General features: G+C 32.4%; 2 protein-coding genes across 2 annotated transcripts; both read right to left on the bottom strand.

The window, feature by feature from the left end:
• Positions 1-13,593: 13,593 nt before the first annotated feature.
• On the bottom strand, positions 13,594-13,836 carry HELRODRAFT_153393 (hypothetical protein; the record flags this gene model as incomplete). Its single annotated transcript, XM_009033221.1, has 1 exon — positions 13,594-13,836. A coding segment is annotated over one exon (243 nt), but the record flags the coding sequence as incomplete, so codon positions are not given.
• A 2,760-nt stretch (positions 13,837-16,596) lies between these two features.
• Positions 16,597-21,285, bottom strand: HELRODRAFT_186617 (hypothetical protein). Its single transcript, XM_009033222.1, has 5 exons — positions 21,157-21,285; positions 19,508-19,588; positions 19,187-19,302; positions 18,170-18,258; positions 16,597-17,297 (listed from the first exon to the last, which is right to left on the bottom strand). The coding sequence occupies exons 1-5, from the start codon at positions 21,198-21,200 to the stop codon at positions 17,163-17,165; spliced, it is 465 nt and encodes a 154-aa protein (XP_009031470.1). The 5' UTR covers positions 21,201-21,285; the 3' UTR covers positions 16,597-17,162.
• Positions 21,286-21,629: the final 344 nt, after the last annotated feature.

Here is a 21,629-nt window from a genome sequence, read left to right on the forward strand (position 1 = left end):
GGTGTGTGTGTGGTGTGGTGTTTGTATAAGTATGTATGGTGTGTGTGTGTATGTTTAAAAAGGTTCAATGTGTATGCGTTTAAAAGTTCACAATATACACGTCCATGCAATCTTTTGTTCGCCGTAATGCACTGCATCCCATCCTGTACTACTCAGCCATACAAACGTCTTTCACGTGAAAACTTTTCAAAATTATTCCCCCTCTGATAATTGGTGGCCCATCTTACTCTGCCTCCTCCTCCTTTTCTTCCTCTTCATCGCTCGCTTCTCTTGACAAATAAATTTCTATTTTTTGAGAATTTGGTGGTTTTAAATTTCTGTATGATGGTGGATTGCATCTGGTTTTTGTAGTCTAAAATATTCACCAGTGCATAACGTAACAATTATTTTTGATATAATTTGAAAAACCTAAACCTACACAAAAACAACTAATGTTAGTTATTAAACTTTACAGTTTGAATGTGTCAGACGGTGCCTGCGTGCATTCAAACTCGGTGCCGATGCATTTAGTTAGTTCACCGGCAGACCGAACACACGATGCACGTCTGCGTGAACGAGCACTGCAAATAAAACTTCTCTGATGTTCCGAACGAGATATGAACGTCGGTATGATGAAGGAAACGATAACATACGATGATGACGATGATGATGAAGATGTTATTGTTGATGATGACGATGATGATGAAGATGTTATTGTTGATGATGAAGATGATGATGATGATGATGTGGATGAGCTTTTGTAGTTGATGATGGTGATAATGATGTTTTTGTTTTTGTTGTTGCTATTGTTGATGATAATAATGATGATGATAATGGTGATGATGATGATAATGATGATGTTGTTGCAACTGCATCTTTTGATCTTATTGAGTCTTCCTTAGCGGTTCTGTTGTTGCACTTTGGTGATAATTATGGTGAAAACAAAGATGAAGATGACGATGATAACGATGGTGAAGATGGCAGTGATAGTAATGATGACGATTGCAGTGATAAGAATGGAGATGGTGATGATGGTGATAACGATAACGAAGACACAACAAAGGTGATCACTCTCTAATTTGAACATAATTAACAGTTGAAATTTTTAATTGAGAAAGTTAATTAGGAATACTTGAGTAAAATATGGTCAAGAGATTTTTTGAAATTTTTTAAAAGTATTTTTAGCTGGTTGAAAATTTGAAATTTCGTCTTTAAAAAATTATTAAATATATATATATATATAAATTTACGGTTGAAACTGTGGTAAATACAACTTTTAAGAAACATCTCTGTTAATTTAGAAATGTTTTCAAACAATGATAAAAACACAAATATTGAAAAATTGAACCAGAAACTAATCAAAGCGAGAAACGCAGTGATATTTGTTATATACAAACATACCACATTTTTCAGAGGTGTCGACAAAAAACACACTATACATGTAAATTACAAAATTCCACATGTATGAACGCATCACACACACATTGCTTGTAATAAGCGAGGATATTTTTGCAGTTGAATCCGGTGTGTACAGTACCAGTGCCAGGCATCTTAACCATTACAGCATCGCACCGTCCATAGAATATAGGGAAAGAATTAATAAGTGGAAAATTTTAATAAAACGGAAAAATGAAGAATGAATGAATGAATGAATGAATGAAGAATGAATGAATGAATGAATGAATGAATGAATGAATGAATGAATAAATGAATGAATGAATGAATGAATGAATGAATGAATGAATGAATGAATGAATGAATGAATGAATGAATGAATGAATGAATGAATGAATGAATGAATGAATGAATGAATGAATGAATGAATGAATGAATGAATGAATGAATGAATGAATGAATGAATGAATGAATGAATGAATGAAGAAATAAAAGAAGGAATTAAAAGAATTGAAGAGAAAAGATATGAAGACATGAAAGGGAATAATGAATGTTGGAAGCGGATAACACGTCTTACCTATATTATATTGCGGATATGAAACTTCAATAAAATATTTATTTGGAATTTAATTAATGCATAGAACTGGTTTGGAAGAAGAATTCCTTTTCATGAATGATGTTGTCTGGGCTACTGAGAAGAGGAGAATGTTGTTTATGACCGGCTGAAAATAAAATAAAACATACATTCGAAGTGACGTCGGCCATAAGCAAAATTAAACAAAAACAAACATAAACAAAGAAATCAACATAAACAAGAGAATACCAACATACACCACAATAAACAGCATAAATAACAAAATAGCAACATAAAGAAAACTAACGACATAGACAAAATAGTCTCAACATAAACAACAAATGACAACATATGAACAGAAAATAACGACATAGACACAAAAACAACACGAACATAAACAAAACGAACGTTTTAAAAAAATCACAATCACATAGGCAGCAACACATACAGCATAAGCAATATAGTATAAACATCATAAACAGCATAAACATAACAACATCAACCATAACAAATGGACCAACCAACAACCTTAACATACAAACATCAAAATAAGCAACAACACAAACGCACCGAAATGAAATTCGAAGTTTACAACAAAGAAAAACTTCAATAAAAATGACTTTGTCTTTATTTTCCGTTCAAATTTTTTAATTTTTGTTTTTATTATTATTTTTATATTTCATTTATTATTCTTCTTACCCAGTTTTTATTGACGCGTCAACCCTTATAAGAATAGTCGAACAATGAAGCCGATGATGACTTTGCGTGATGAATGCATGCACATGTTAGTACGTGTAAGTTTGTGTGCATGCATGCATGGATGTGCATGTGTGTGTGTGTGTGTGTTTGTGCGCATGTATGTATCAGTGTGTCTATGCGTGTGTGTGTATGTGTGTGTGTGTGTGTGTGGTTTATGATGCGTCTATTTTGTCTACTATGCCTCGCTAAGTCGCAACATGTTGTTTGTTTAGTGGCTTAAACGTTTTAACTTGTGTGCATGCATTCGCGTCTTTCAACCACGGCCTGCACGTCGAAGCATTCATTACTATTTGACGTGCACGTTTATACGAATGAATCTTTCGTTGAAAGTTCTGGAAAAGAACTCATTTGAATTATTATCAGTTTAATAAAGTCCATTTTTACTTGAGCAAATTTTTACAAATTCGCGATAACCTAACAGAGCAACCAACAAAAAAATGGTGTTTGTATATATATATATATATATATATATATATATATATACATTCCAACAACATATATGTATATATACATTACACATATGTTTATTTGTATATGTTTTTATATAGATAGATTATATGTGCACAGATGCATATGCAATTCATTTACTTGTTGAAATGAATCCTTCCCATGTGACATTGGTTAAGTGTTGGTATTGAATGAATTGAATGTGTGCACTTCCGTCAGCAAATTTTTTCCACATTATCCACACACATCCATAGATTCCTAATCTAAGGCAAGCATGGTAAAATAAAAAAAATTGTTGATATTTTTAATGTTAATTTGTTCGGGTAATAACTTTTGATTTTTTTTTCTATTTATTTCTACTTTTTAAATATTTATTACTATTAAATAAATATTATTATTATATTATTGTCGTTGTTGTTATTGATGTTGTCGCTAATGCATCCAAGCGAGACTTCTTTAGAATTAATTTTTTTACTATTCGCAGTGCGAATTTATGAAACGATTTCACCCCTCCTAGTTAAACCGGTCAATAATTTTTGCTACATAGAGAAATAAATCTGCCACAAAACTTTTTTTTTCAAATTACAGACCCTTATTTTATATTAGTTATATTAGTGGCTCAGGGAGTAATAGTTCCAGTTCATACAGGCGTTGATAGGTGGGAGCGGGGTTCAATTGCTTAAGGAAATCTCAACTTATTTCGTCATCGTGTTTTTAATTAGTTATTTTAAATATGTTTTGATTATTAAAATAAGGTTCAAATGGTGCAATAATTTCGCAATGTAATATAGGTTTCAACAACAAGTCGATGAACATATTCAAATGAATTCACAAAACATATGAACAGGAAAATATTAAAAGGTAACAAACGTAATGTAATGTAACCACGTAAGAAGGTAATGTAATGTAACCAACATAATGTAATGTAATATAACTAACGTAGGAAAGTAATGTAATGTAACCAATGTAATGTAACCAATGTAATGTAACCAATGTAATGTAACCAATGTAATGTAATGTAACTAACGTTACATTACTTTAACCAATGTAATGCAATATGACTAACATCAGCTTACTTAAAATTAACTCCATGTAAAAAATACGAATTATTAGTTCTATGCATAGGTAGGTTGATAGATAGATAGGTGTTTAGAAGAACGAAGAGATGGTTAAATAGATGGTTAGTAGTTATTCATTATGAATGGATAGATAGATGGAAAAATGGATGAATAAATGGATAGATGGATAAGTTAATGCATGAAAGAGGTCCATAGTTAAACCTTCTGTGCTTGTTATTGTTCACAAAAGGGAGGCATAAATCGAGGCGGGCAACGAGAAATAACGTGTCAAATGCATGTCTTCTGCTTTGGATTTCTTGTGCTTTTGTTGTTGTGGTTGCAAATAGAACCTAGAAAATAAACTACAATATGTCTGAACCCGAGTGCTATGTCTATATGCGGCTGGTTTTGTCGTTGTTTTGTTATTTTTTGTTGTTTTTTTGTTGATGTATGATGTTATTGTTGTTGTTTCATTGATGTTTTGGATAATTAATGTTGTAGCGTAGTTTGATTACCGCTATTGGTTTTTCGTGTTTTGGGTTTTATGTGTTAGTGTTGTTGTGCTATGCGCTTGTCGTTGTTGTTATTGTTGTTGTGTGATGATGTTATGTTGTTTTGATTGCTAAGGTTTGATATTTTTGTTTTGTTGTTGTTGTTGTCATGCAAGCTTTAATGTGATTGTTCACTATGTCGATAAAATTGTTTATTTGTTGGTTTGTATGTGGTTGCATGTGTTGCGGTGGTCTGTTGTGTGACGTTGTTGTGTGGTATCATATGTGGACTTTCGTGTGGTTTTGTTGTGCTATCTTACTTAGTTTTGTTGAGGTGTTTTATTTCAATTTTATTGTAACTCCGGCTTGTGAAATTTAACGTAGTTGTCTTTGCGTTGCCAGCGTGGTTATGGTGCAGTTAGCTGCATCGTATGCTATGTTGTTCTATTGTTGTTGTTGTGTTAGCGTTATTGTATTTTATGTTAATGTTGTTTTATATTATGCTAATATTGTTGCACTGTATGTTAATGTTGTTCTTTTTTCTATAATATTTTGGCTTTTTTTTACGTTAATGCAGTCGGGCCAGCTAACAACTTTTCTGTATGTACGCTGTTAAGCATTAATAACCCTGAAGTGTTTCATCACGATTCCAGTTCATTATTAGTAAATTAAATATTGTTGTTATAGTTGATAAAACTCGATGCGATTGCATGGTATCAAATGTTATTTTAATACAAAGGATTTATAGACATACCGTGAGAGCGTATTTTTTAGCAGTTGCTGTTGTATGGATATAATAATTTTGGTTGTTTTGATGTTTGAAAAGTATGTAAATGTGATTCTTACATAAGAGTTACATCAAATGTTACATTGGTTGTTTGGCTGCACCAGGCTCTTGCTAGTAGAGATGTTGGGAGGACTTTAATGGTTTGTTATGTCAGTCAGTGTGATTGAAATACGGTCGTAAAGTGAAAAAAAATCTTAGAAACATTTTGAAGATTGTAGAAATGAACTGAAATAAATCATGAACTAACTTGTTCCATTGAGAAAGTCCTGGTTGATGTTTCTTTCAGTTCATTTAGCAGCAAGCTTGTTGATGTCGATTGTATGAAACAACAAAATTATCTGCAGGTTTTGTTTCTATGTACGCTAAATTTGCCCTAGTCCTTCCTATGTTGTGTCTTGTTGTTTATTATGATTTTGTAGTATTGACATAAGTTGTTTGGTTATCGGTACCGCTGATGAATTGTGTTCAGTTGCTTTTTGATTTTATGTTTATAAAGTTTTTACTTAAAACATAAGAATAGATTAAAATGCTAGATGAAAATTTTAATTTTTCTTGAAAATCTAAATAATTAAGCAGAAACTATAAAACACAAAAGCCCTTAATTCAGCGTTTCAATGCTCTTTAAAAATAAATTAATTTAAACCCAAGCTTGCATCACTTTAAAAAACAACCACGCTACACACATACATACATACATTCATACATATATACATACATACATACATACATACATGCATGCATACATACATACATACATACATACATACATACATACATGCATGCACACATACATACATACATACATACATACATACATACATGCATGCATACATACATACATGCATGCACACATACATACATACATACATACATACATACATACATACATCTATACATACATACATACATACATACATACATACATACATACATACATACATACATACATACATACATACATACATACATACATGCATGCATAACATACGATGCTGTAACACAGATGAAAAAATATTGTTTCAACAATCACAACAACTCAACTAACGTTCACCGACAAACTGTTTATAAACATATATATATATATATATATATATATATATATATATATATATATATATATATAGGTATCATGGTATATATATACGCCATACACATTGATACATACATACATACATACATACATACAAACAAACAAACAAACATATATACATACATACGTGCATACATACGTGCATACATACGTGCATACATGCATACATACATACATATATATCAGCTTATGGGGGTGTATATAAATTTTATGAAATATATATGTACATTTATATATTGTTTTTTACATACAGACTTTTAACTTGACCATGTTTATGCACTAGATGAATGAAACATGTAAATACAAGTGAGAAATATATATGCAACTTGCTTCTAACATTCCAGATGTATGTGTGTATGTACCGATAGTTTGACGCATTGTAATATCACGCATTGATTGCATTATATAAACATAACGTAATTTTTTCAATTCTTTGTTTTATGCAGTTTTAAGTTAATTTATTGTGGATGGATTCGTGGTTCTATTTTTGGTCATATGGTCTTGCTGACAACATTTTTTTGGCGGACAAGGTATGTGGCGGGTCGCATGAAATAGCTTCGAGGGCCGTAGTTTGCCCACCCCTGCCATAAACCCTACTAGGAAACAACACGCACATGCAAACGACCTAATAGAAAGTTAAACAATTTAGTTCTCGCCACACACATTTGTATTTTCAATCTGTCATGTTATTAGCGCGTTATTTGTCGTGTTACTACTATGCTAATTGTTATCTACCATGTTATCATTGTTATATATCATGCAGTTATTATGTTATTTGTTAGTTTTAACTGTGCGATAGCGGTGTGATACCCTGTTGAAGTAAATATTTCTATGCGTATTCTTCTCGTAATGTGTGTTAGGTACAAGCTTGGCGTAACAAATAGTCCAAATGCCTAAGTGCCGTTCAAGCTAACTGTAAATTATTGCCTACCTATCTGTGTATGGTGTTGGATCAAGGTATATTTTGGGGTACGCTTGCAAAAATGGAATAACTTTTAAAAAATGGGATGAATTTGCCAGAATGGGATAGTTTTTGTAAAATGAGATGAGTTTGCATAAAATGGGATATATTTACGAAAATTATGTAACAAATGATGGTTAATTTTCATTAGCTTGAATGAAGATGAATGAATCAATATGATGATGACGACCTAAACGATGATCTATTTCATTTTGCCTATTGCATTATATTAGGACGAATATCTTTGAATGTATAACTGCTTTCATTTTATAGTTAAATAATGTTACTACACAAAATGAAAATTATTTTGTTTGGTAAGTTTTATGTTTGCGTCTGCATTTCGTATGTTTTTATGTTCATATTTCGTTGAACGGTTCGTTGAAACGTTAAGTTAGGAGTATGTGAATTCTTTCGTTTATTAGTAACAGAGCTGGAGAATGATTGAGTGAGTGAATGAATGGATGGGTACAAGAATGAATGAGTGTGTGAGTGAGTGAGTGAATGGGTGAGTAGGTGAGTGAGTAGGTGAGCGAATGAGTTATTGAATAAGTAAATGAATGAACGAATAAACGAATGAATGAATAAATGAATGACTGAACAAACGCATAATCAAGCCAGATCGAACATTTCAAGAGCTCATATCTATCTAGCTGGTACTGTTTTGTTGCATTGAATGATTACCTTCATCTAGTTTACCTTACTTCATTCTTAACTCATTTGTAGTGATTGTTGTTGTTGTTGCTGTAATTGTTGTTGCTGTAATTGTTGCTGCTGCTGTTGTTGTTGTTGTCGTCAGTGTTTTGTTGATGTTTTCATTGCAATTGAATTTTAGTATTTAGTGTGCTGCTGTTGTTGTTAGCATGTTGTCGCTATTTCGTAATCAACCGTTCATTTTGATTTTATGCAAGCGTTTTGTTATCCTTTCAACTGAGAATTTAAAAATAAAATCATGAAAATGTTTCAACTGTATACAATAACCAATTTATTACTATCGTTCTATCGTAGTACGAAACAGCGATGTGTGTTGCGATGCATCAATTAGCCCATACTCTTTGTGTGTTATCGATACCTCTGGAGCAAGTGCGGTCAAAAATGTGCGACCTTCAACTTTCCAAAATAATAATAATAATAATAATAATAATAGAATAAAAATAAATATTATGATGATGACGACAATGATGATGACGACGACGGTAATAATAATAATAATTATCATTATCATTATTATTATTGTCATCATCACAATTACTGTAGAAATAGAATTTTTGCAATGGTATTATTAATGATGATGACGACAAAATGTTCATGTTGACGTCATCTTACGAGAATGACGTCATCTATGACGCCGGGCACGTTCTTTTAATTTATCATTGACTCCCCTTTATGAGTCCGCGTCATGAATGATGAAATGACTTATTTGCATGTTACTTCAATTTTTTATTTTCTTTATTTTTTTTTTTGTTGTGCTTGCTAATATTGTTGAAGCTGATACATTTGTCATTTATTACCAAATCAATCATTCATTTTTCTTACCATCCATCATTCGCATTTGGTCATTTGTTTATTTATTCATTCATTCATTCATTTATCACAATCAGTCAATCGGTAATAATTAATTGTGTATTAAATCTTTATTCATGTATTTATTTAATAACATAATAAATCTTTTTTCTTATGATTTGGCGAAACAAATTTATAAGACATCAGCAGGTCTGTTCACTCTTTTACTATTCAATTAACCGAACTATCCATACATTCATTCTTCATTCCTCATCTGTCCACCCATACTTTCATTCCTTCATTTCTCATCTGTCCATCCATTCATTCCTTCATTTCTCATCTGTCCATCCATTCATTCATTCCTTCATTTCTCATTTGTCCATTCATCATTTTATCCATCTCTCTATCTATCCATTCAATTCATCATTTTATCCATCTCTCTATCTATCCATCCTTCTGTCTATCATAACGCTAATCGGCCTAACAAAGTACAGAACGAATAAAATGGTTCTAAATTTTGTTTACTGGCCCTAGTTTCAGAGAGTGAAGTTGACAACACAACACATAAAAAAAACTTTCACCTATCTCTCGCGTCAAAAACAAAACAAAATTACAATTTCCACCTATCTCTATTTGTATTTAAAGTTAGAAGTGTATAATTCTTTATTTTCTGTACACAAAACTGATACTATGGTTTTTTTTATCTCCTAAAGCATGTTCTTAATTTATTGGTTGTTATTATTAATACTTTTAGTATTTATGTCATTCATTTCGCGTTATATTACATTAACACAGAACCACACGCACACTCACTCCCACTCACACACCACACACACACACACACACACACACACTCAATACACAAACATACACACACACTCAAAACGCGCACACATGACACAAACATGGCTAAACAAGACACGTAAAAAAATCACACACGCCAACACATCAAACATGAAATCATCATACCTAACTTTATGCAATAACACGTCTCTCTTATTTGAAGGAAGAATTGTGTTGGGAAAAATAATACACTGTGGATGTGTGCGTGTGTGTGTCATGTGTATGTGGTGTGTGTCATGTTTTCGGTGTGAAATTCACATTTTATCCAATTATACTTATTAACGCCTAAGTGCATGTTTATTAAATTTGCTCAATCATTCAATCAATTTAGTCATCAATTTATAATATATTCAACCGCCCAGTTCATCTGCATAGTGCATCTGCCAATTCATCATTCACATTTCGTCCAGTGTTTCGCCATTCTAAGATGCTTGTTTGTCTGATTGTTAATTTAATTGTCTATATATTTTTCTTTCTATAACTTCCCACACACCATTTATTCAAGCGAGTTTTAACAATTATAAGTTTATCCATACCTATTTATTGTAACAAGCATTTATAGAAAAGATGGATAAAAAATGAATAAATGGATGAATGAATAGATGCTCATTCATTCATCTATTAATCCATCAACCAATCTATTCATCTATCCGTCCATCCATCCATCCATCCATCCATCCATCCATCCATCCATCCATCCATCCATCCATCCATCCATCTAGGTAGCAGGTTGTTGGTGTCGCCCTTTGAGAGACTTCCAGACGGCTCCAAACATTAATTCTTAGCTAATAACATTTTGCCTTTGAGTTTGTATGCATTTGTGTATATGTCTATGTATGTGTGAGTATATGTTTATGTATGTTTGTTGATATCTTCAGGACAGTTTCATCCAATCTCACTTGTGTCTAAGCACTAGACCTAGACAGATATATTAAAGTTTCAATTCAAACACACTCGATATACAAATCGTCGTGAAATGTTTCATTATACTTACTAAAACTTAATAGATAATACACGTGATTTGCAAAGAAACTGTTCAAATACAGATACACCCAGAGTCAAACTTGTCTTTGAACATATTTTCTGTACAAAGGAGTTTTGAATTTAAACCAGGAATATATTTTACTATCAAATTTTTAAAAATATTAGTCCGCACGTCAACGGCAGCAGTAGGCCTAGTACTGGCTATCAGTTAGTTGATAGTTTTTGTTATAACAATTTGTTGCCAATAAACAACGTGTGACTGACCAGTGACTGACCACAGCAGGCAGAAAAACTGACCACATTAGCCATAAAGAAGATGAATTGAGGAAATACGGAGGGCTTCATTAAATTAATGAGCAGTTTTTATAATTAATTGTGCGCCAGTCTCACGGCACGCATAACCATTTCGACTCTTATTAATATCTCGGCCATTCTGAATTAATCATATTCCGCCCGTCATTATTCCATCTTTCGTAGTTTATCATTTGTTTCGATCATCATCGTCACCACCATTGCTGTCGTTATAATAATAATAATAATAATAATAATAATTATTATTATTATTATTATTGTTATTATTATTCATTTTATTATTATTATTATCAACTTCATCATTATCATCAATCATCATCGTCGTCATCATCGTCGTCACCACCATGTATTGAAGTTGTTACTATTCACCATCTTCATCGTCATTGTTATTATTCCTCACAGGGTTTTTTGGGGGTTTATTAGATGGAGATATTATTTTAATGCTAAAACGGTCGTTAAAAACCGAAGCACTAAACAATGGACGTTTGCCAGGCACTAAAATTCTGACCACATTTTCATATGCTGCTGTCATATTCAGTGTTATTTTTGTTGGTAAATTAAACATAGGCATCATCACATCTGTCGACAGCATCTTAATGAATTGATCACCAGCAATATGTAGTCGTCAAACTAACCGCAAATCAATTTTTATCGTCGTCATAGTCATAGTTATCATTTGTACCATAGTGATTATCAATCATAGCATTGCATTGCATCATAATCCTCATCATATGTGAATTAATCATTCTGGTTGACATCATCAGCATCATCGTCGTTCTTTCCATCAACATCAACGAAATCATCTCCAGGGCAAGCTCACTTGTTCATCACATTTCTTTATTTTCTCACACCTTTGTTTTAACATTCATTCATCCTTTCATTTGTTTCATTCTTTGCTTCACTCTTACACTCCCTTATCACTCTCTCACTCCGTGCATACTCACCGCAAGCACGAACCGCCACCTATCTGTGTGGTGCATATTAATAAATGGAATGACTGTTATTATTGCATTCCCGCCTGCCTGCCTGGCAACCATTTTTCATTCATTCATTCGTTCATTCATTCACTCACTCACTCACTCACTCACTCACTCACTCACTCACTCACTCACTCACTCACTCACTCTTTCTCACACATCACATGACTCCGACACGTCGTAATAATAATATACACAGCAATGTTAGATGATATTTATTTATATATATAGTGATATATTGTGATATATAGTGATGATATAGAGAGTGATGATATATATAGTAATGATTTATATAGTGATGATAGAGTGACGATACATATAAATACAGGTGTCCTACCTGTCTGCCAGACGTGTCAATGAATAATAATGAATTTTCGTCGCGGTGATCTTGCCGGAATATTAATGAAAGTTCGTGGATGTTAACGACTAATCATGAATAATAATGACTGATTCATGAATATTAATGACTGATTCAGGAATATTAATGACTGATTCAGGAATATTAATGACTGATTCAGGAATATTAATGACTGATGAATAATAATAATAATGAAAGGCTCATGGATGTTAATGAAGGACGTAGATGAAGAATTATTATGATGATTTAACAAATGTTGGACTCCGAATGAAGAGCATTAATTGACGTGCACACCTGGTGAGAAGCATGGACGACGCATTTTCTTCGTTTTCATTGGCTGTGTGCGTGTGTCTCAATGTGTGTGTGTGTGTCGTTTTATTCGTAAAATTATTGTCTTCAATTCATATTTGCGTAAATTTTAGTTAGCAGGTGTAAATTTAATTAATTGATGTAGCCAGCTAGCAAACAGTTATTTTGTAATAGCTAGAAGCTATCACAAAATAACTTCTGAATATTTGACCTGGAGACCAAAAGTTAAAAATTAAATCTAACGGTCGGCAGTCCTTAATTGACGTAGAAGTTGGATCGATCGAGAACGAGGTCCCATCGTAACAGTGGCGTAGCTAGGGTCTTCTGCGCCCGGGGACAAAACAAAAAATTTGCGCCCCCTACATAAAATCTGTCAAACTATATAAAATATAACTGTCGTACTCAGTATTTGAACTACACTCCGTGACGCCTATATACAATGCATTTCAGTGAATTCATGTTTCTATATGCATATTGCACATTACACCATAATTGTATTATTCTTTCTCAGTTCTTAACTATTATATTGTAATACAAAATATTAATGATAATCATTTAATCATTTATTTGGCAAAAAAAATTATTATGATTAAAAAAAATGATTATGATCGATGTATATAATTAGATTCTTTCAAGTAGTTTTTATAATTCTGTATTTTTATTGTCCGCTGAGTCAGAAGTGTGAAATACAAATTATTAAATTTAAAAACAAAACAACAGCTAAGTATTGTCTAGAAATTGTGGTTAGGAAATGAGCAGAATTTTAAAGAAAATTTATTTTTCTTGCTTTTACTGCAGCAAACTGGTTAATTATACCATCAAAATCAATCTGTTCAAGAACTTCCCTCTCCACACTCATTAGGGCCAGATCGCTGAGTCTATCTTGTCCCATGGATGCTCGAAGATAGGAAAGAATTATTTTTAATTTACTGAAGGATCGCTCACAGCTGGCAATCGAGACAGCTATAGTAAGAAGGATTTGTAGAGCAACACGCAAATTTGGAAAAACATCTTCTCCGTAACTAATAATGAATGACAAGAGTTCTGTAGGAGTCTTTGGTGCAGTATCCTGGCGGGTCTCAAGGAGCATTCTGCAGTCACATATTTCATTTAATAACTCAATTCCTTCAACATCCGAGTCATAAAAATTTCCAAGTCAATACAATGCTGACGGAGACTGTTAAGATCTTTGTCATTCAAAAGTTTGTCTACATCAAGTAAGAATCCGAATTTGAAGTTCAGATCTTTGAGACGAGTAAACCTTGTTGTCATCTCCTGTTCGAGTCGATCTAAAATACTCTTCATGATACGAACAATTTCTTCTTCTGCCGAAAGTCCTGCATCTCGGGCAAGTTCTCCAGGCATCCTTCTCCGTCGCCTGATTCTACTTTCTACAGCCACACCCCATAGCTCACATTTTTCCTTTGCTTTTAGCACTGAATCATTGCATATGTCTTCACGAATTCTTATAATATCCATGTGTAGAGATTCAATATCCAAAGACGCTTCATGGAAATTCATTGTTGGATCTTGAAGTCTTTTCTGAACACGGTCGATTTTTTTGAGTATATCATGCCAGAAAGGAAGGAAAACTAAGAAGTTGAAACTAAGAATACTTTGTAGCAGAATTACAGCATCGCCTCTAGTTTCTTGTGTTTCAGTTGTATCTTCAGACATTTTTTCCAGTAGACTGACTATGTTATCAAGTCCATCATGAATTGCTTTAACACATTCTGCTCTAGCACTCCATCGTGTTTCTGATTCACGTTTGACTGTGATGGTCACTGCTTCTTTAAGTTTTTCCCATCGATGGGTTGATCTTGAAAATAGATAAATTTTTTCAATGGTGCCAAAAAAAGTAACTACAATTGGATCTTGACTTGCAGCATGCACCCCTGACAAGTTTAAGCTGTGATTGTCACAATTCACAAACAATGCCTTGTTATTTTTTGTGCAAATTCTTTGCTGAACTCCAGATAAATGCCCCGACATAACAGCTGCATTGTCATAGCATTGAGATCTACAATTTTGTAACGGGATGTTGTCAGATTCCATTGGTAAAAACCAAAAACATTGAATGTACTTTGCTTTAAAAATATGGAAAGCTTAACTTTTTACAAATTAAAATTAATATTCAAAAACCATAAGTCAAGACATGGATAAAAGATATTTATCTAAAATATTTTAGTTAAACTATTTAGTTAGCAACTAAAATATTTTAGTTAAACTATCGTTTTAACTAAACTATTTTTTTTCGTTAAACTAGGAAGGAAACTAAAAAAAAGTAGTTAAACTATTAGTTTGCAACTATTTAATTAAACTATGCCCATCACTGGTAATAGCAGATATTTGTAGGCAGCTATACTGACTAACCCAATGCAGCTATACCACAAAGATACTATACTATAGACTATAGAGCATAATCTATACAAGCTTTTAACTGCACTGTGACTGACCTGTTCTAAAGGACAGACACAGAAATTGCTAGGTAAAGCAAAATAATAATAAAAAAACCTTTTTGGTCACTGATATTTTGGTCACTGATATTGTGCCCCCCCAGTCCTGCGCCCGGGGACAACTGTCCCCCCCTCTGCCCCCCCTCGTTACGCCACTGCATCGTAACCACAAAAAAAACCTTATTTCATTAAAGAAATGTAAAAAAATACAAAACGAAATCTTGACAGGTCTCTTTATGAAATCTGCTTGTTCAATTGTGCTGATTCAATGTTGCATCAGCAGCATCTAGCTCTAGTTGACATCTAGAGAACTCTGCTAATAATAATAAAAATTTGTGATTTGTAGAGAAAAATTCGATGAACAATTTTTAATTTTTTTATTTTTATAAACAAAATCGTTTACGAAAATGTTTCTATACAAACACAAATTATAAAATTACACTCTATATCAACCAATCCTACACAATCAATCAATCAACCAATCAATCAATCAATTAACCAACCAATCAGTCAATCAATCAATTAATCGAAAGATCAGGCATTTATTTATTTTCCTAGCCAAACGAACTCGATTCAATAACGTCACATCCGAAAAAAATCCATTTCGCTGAAAAACATGAAATAAATATGCATCCTATCTAGAGCACACCGATGTATCAGTATGTACAATTGTACAACTCCAACTGACTGAACCAATTTATGTAATAATTAAAACAAAATAAATAAAATTGTGGATTGTGAATTCATCTCTTCATACCAAATATAAATTTTATAGTTCGTTAAGCATACGAAAAAATTATGAATAAGGTATTATCAAATAATAGCAATAATAAAAAAGTTCACAAACATATATATCGGTCATCAGTAACCATAAATTACGAAGACAAAATGTGAATGAATGAATGAATGAATGAATGAATGAATGAATACATGAATGAATACATGAATGAATGGATGAATGAAAAACAAAATTATAATAATACAATTTAATTTAATAATAGAAAAACTCAAAAATTATTAGCCCATCGAACCAAAGATCACAGGTTAAGGTAACGACATATTCATTTAACAAAAAAAAGATATATATGACCACAAATATCAAAGAATTTAATAAATTTAATTTAATAAATATTTTCACATATATAACAAATATTGTTAATAAGTTAATGAATATAGTGTAATAAAGTTTATGTCACACACATTATATTTTAGAGGAAAAAAAGCGATTTTTCATTCGGCTGGTTGAAAGTTAATTTAAGTAAAAAAAATTAAATAAAAACATTTACCACAGAATATTATTATTATTATTATTATCATCAACTCAGATAACCATGTTATAATGATGATGATGATAACTTTTGTTCGTCGTTTCGGGTTTGCACAGTAAAATGATAAAAATTCGATCACACACACACAAATACACACACACCTACCTACACACATGCAAACCTAGCTACACATACACCTACCTACCTACACACACACATATATACATACATACATACATACATAGACAGACTGAACTCTTAACTTGCCTAATGCTATGTACAATTATTACAATAACATCACAAAATGCCAATCGAAAGCTTATCATATATTATTAATACTTATTCCGTCCAAATCACTAATGTTCATGATCATTTTCCGTTTTCCAAGCATTCATTCATTCATTCCTCCGTTCGTTCATTCATTCACTCATTCATTTGTTTATTCATTCATTCATTCATTACCAATCACGTTTTTATCATCACCATCATCATTACCTAATCATCATCCCATCGCCCCAATCAAACTATCAACCTTCTGATCACAACAGCACACAACATCTTCCTTCCTTCCTTCCTTCATTCATTCATTCATCACCACATCACGACCACCAGCATCACTCGTCATCGTCATTCCAGCTGGCCTGGACGACAGCGGCCACCTTCTTCTCATACTCCCTCCTGTTCTCCCTGTACAGCTGGGCTGCCGCGTTGTTCGCTGGACTGTTCGGATTTGGATCATGTAGAAGAGACTGTTCACGCAAGCAGGCACGCACGCACACACAAACGTGCGTACACATACAAGCGTACACACATATAAGCATACACATACAAGCGTACACATACATATATATGTATATACGAAAAAACAACATGGAATCATATATAAGTACATAAATGTATTATAACAATAAAAAGCAGATAGAATCGCAGACACGAAAACCAGACAGGCATGATGAATTCAGCCACACATAATAAATCCAGACATGATTAATCCAGACAGACATAATGAATCCAGACAGGCATGATGAATCCAAACATGATTAATCCAGACAGACATAATGAATCCAGACAGGCATGATGAATCCAGAAAGATGTAATGAATCCAGACAGGCATGATGAATCCAGACAGATGTAATGAATCCAGACATGATGGACACAGTGAGGCAGATTGAATGCCAGACATGATGAAGTGTAAAAACGTGGTCCAACATCACATGGATTTGCAACAATTCCGTCATTCACATTGGTTAAGGGAAGGAAGGAGGAAATCGAAAATAATTATAATTAATAATATATATAATAATAATATATAATTATAATATAATATATTATAATATACAACACAACAACACACGACATTTTCCCCGAGATCGGGGGTTGCCGTTTGGCTACCTATGATGAAACCGAAATACCCCTCGACGCCATCACAAATGTCACTCGCCTCAGTATCACGCAACCCCGCTTTCACCCTGTCCTTCTCCACCTGCTCTCTCCATCCCAATCAACACATACAAACCATTTAATTACAAGCGACTAAATGATATGATAAGATGATAGAAAAATATGCAACAGATGATGATGAATGATGATATGGTGATGTGAATAGAATGGAGATACAGACTTGTATAGAAGTGAGTATGGCTGAGACATCGTAGGTAGGACTCCATCTGGTCTGTAGGATGTCTAGACATATGCTACCGTCTGCGTATACTAGACGGTGGAGTTGGTGGTGGAAGTTTACAAAAAAAATTTGCAAAAATATCCAAAATTATCCAAAAAAACCCAAAACCACCAAGATCATCCTCATTATCGATAACATCATTATCAGCATTACAGCCATGCATATCATCCTCATAATCTCATTATGATTACATTGATACTATCATTATCAGGCACATCATCATCAGTAGCATCACCATCCTCAATGTCAATTGTATCATCTTCACCATCATCATAACAACCATTACTATCAATCATAAGTCGTAATCATCACCACCATTTCACTATCACTACCAATCAGTAAGTATGAGGTCATCATTTTACTTTGTAAAGGAAAAATTACAACTAAAGAAAAATGACAAATATATGACGCAAAGATGACGACAATGACGTCATTTCAAGGGCTACATAAATAGAAGGAGAAGAATGAAAGAAACCAACCAGCAACAATGAAAGTAGTAGCAGTAAAGCATCTACAAAGAGAGGAGGAAAAAAGAGAAAGAGAGAGATAACATGCTAATGTAAATAAATAAAAGCTTATAGATAAAATCAAAGCAATTAACACAGACTCACACACACGCGCACACACATAGACACACATCTCATCAAACCACACTTCAAAATCACAAACAAAATGCTAGCATTCATTTTTGTTAACTTTCATGCACACACTTCTACACACTTACAAAAACATCCAAACATGTACAGTACTCACATACAGTCAAAAAAGTACAAACACACAGACAGACACAATCACACATCTTTAGATACCCACAGCCTCTACAAACAAAAATACAAAAACACACATATACAAACACCAATACATGCCACACGGGGAGAAACACACACTAGACAGACTAAACACGCACCACACACGCACACACCAGACACACACACACACAGACAAACAGAAGCTGACCATTAGGATGAAACATCTTGGAGGTGAATCTGACAACTGGTGGTTTGTTGGGGTACTCTTCTGTGAACTCCAGCGTCAGCTTGAAAGTCCCATCTTCAAAAGGTGTGTCCTGGGGACTGCGTCAAAGAGTGAGAGAATGAATGAATAAATGAGTGCATGCGTGAAAGATTGAATAAATGAATGATTGGATGAATGGTTGGTGAGCAAATGAGAGAATACAACACAACACAATTTAGTTAAGATGAAGCAATAAAAATATCATACAAAAGATACTCCACAACTCAATACAAAATACAAGCATACCCATACCCATACCCATACCCAAATATGACAGCATTCCAGAGCATGATGTTGTTCTCACTGGGAGCACCGCTGACACCAGATGGCGGGTCCTCTTGCAGTCTATACAACAGTGATGATGTCATAGTTGATCAATAAATTAATTGAATAATATAATAAATTAGACGCCATAGCAAATTAATAAACTAACAAAATGATAAATTAAGAATTAGTTTTATTCTTCCTTTATGTTTGTCAATTCGACTCAGTCACATAAGAACTGTGGTTTAATTTTGTAATGTATTTGCATGTAATGTAAATTATGATGTAATCTTGCCTGTCACTTAGTCACGTTTATTCAGCCTTCCTTCAGTGTGTTCTCACACTGAAGGACATGTTAATTCAGACCAAGAAAAAAACAATTTTAAATGGAAAAATGAGTTTTAGCAGAATATTAATAGAAAAGAATGTTTTATTTTTATTTTTTCTTCAGTAATTGAATAATTATTTTGTAATAAATCAGGCATTATTTTATGAACATTGGATGAAATATTTTAAAATGTAATAATATTAATAGTGAATTTGTCCGGAACTGATTTGAAATGAGTAAGGACATGTTGTGGTGAAAATTGAAAAAAGGCATTTGTACATGGCCAGCTTTTATAGCTGCTATCCTTATCTGTTGACATTTATAACAGGCAGTACCATAAATTCTAAAAGCCACTATACACTTCTTCAAAATACAGTATGATGATAATAAAACATCTCGAAACGTTCTAAAATTATTTTTTAAACAATAAAAAAAATAATAATTATTATTACATCATGACATGATATGATGTGAAAGGATGTTTTTTCTTTATTATAATTTCTTCCTGGTAAAAATTTATTTCAATAGCTGGCAAGCCGACAATTGTTAATATAGCAATGAATAACTACACATACAGCATGCCATATAAACCTCACAATCAGTTAACTGGGTAGTTTTATTTAACAAATAACTTGATATTAAAGACATCTTACATATTTTTAATATTAAAGTATTTATTAGTATTAGATTTAGTATTAAAGTAAATATTTTAAATATTAAATAATATTAAAGACATCTTACATATTTTTATCTTCTTACTTACTAACTGTTTTTATAGCTTACTTCATCATCATGTATTGTACGGCACAAAGATGGTGCAATATCATTCCAATTGGTGCTCTTTTGTCTTATAGCTTATGTGTAGGTATGAATTGTGTTGGAATGAATCATCATTGTTTACTAAACTAACCACCTCATCTTCCTTCTCTTTTAAAACAATTTATGGTGATATAATATACTATACTATCTATATCTTTTATATAGTATATCAGATAAATGTTTTATATTTTATAATAATAAAGAAACACTAAAAACAGTAAACTAAACTGAACGAATAATTTAATTCTGATTTAAATTTAAAGACATTTTTAAATGTAACCATGATTTTCTTACTATAAAAATGGATGAAATGTAAATGAATGTTAAACATGCAAATTAAAAATGATAAAAACAAATTTTCAAAAATATACACAACTATCCTATTGTTAATATTATTTATTATAAGACGTAATTACAAAATACGTAGATACAAAATTACAACGTAATATTATTTACAAATTACAATTACAGCGTGATTACCGATTAAATTTAAATTTACAACCTTTTGAAGTCTCTGAGAAGGCGTCTTTTAGCAGGAGTCGTCATCTTGACGAGATTTTAAATTTAAACTTAAATTAACTTTTAGTCTTTTTATGAGGTATCAAAATAATGATCCTTTGAATTTTTACTAGAAATTCAACTTAGTTATAAATATTTGATTGTAATTTTAATTAAATAAAATTTAATAAAATTTTAATAGAAAAAATTAAATAAAAATACTTTGAAGAAAATGTTTGATTAGGAAAGTGAATGTTATTGTTGATGTTTATTGGTGCTTGCTATTTTTAGCTAAAACATCATTTCCGTTCAGGGATGGTTTTTTTTAGCTTTTTAATTTCTTGATCTGAAACACAGTATAGGCATGTTTATAAGGAACTTTGTGAGATTCTAACTTAGAAAATGTGAAATGAACTTGAATATGTTTTAATTTTGAATGATTTTGGAAAAATTTTATTGGTATATGTGAAAAAAGCA

This window comes from Helobdella robusta, assembly GCF_000326865.2.
Source record: "Helobdella robusta unplaced genomic scaffold HELROscaffold_9, whole genome shotgun sequence".
Lineage (NCBI taxonomy): Eukaryota > Metazoa > Annelida > Clitellata > Rhynchobdellida > Glossiphoniidae > Helobdella > Helobdella robusta.

Bases quoted from the DNA above. Each gene is read 5' to 3' on its own strand.
- HELRODRAFT_186617 (XM_009033222.1), bottom strand. From the start codon at position 21,200: ATGACGACTCCTGCTAAAAGACGCCTTCTCAGAGACTTCAAAAG. The intron at 18,259-19,186 runs GTCAGCTTCTGT...TCCACCGTCTAG, and splicing joins CAAGATGTTTCATCCTAATG to TATACGCAGACGGTAGCATA. The intron at 17,298-18,169 runs GTCTGTATCTCC...TTGCGTGAACAG, and splicing joins CCATACTCACTTCTATACAA to TCTCTTCTACATGATCCAAA.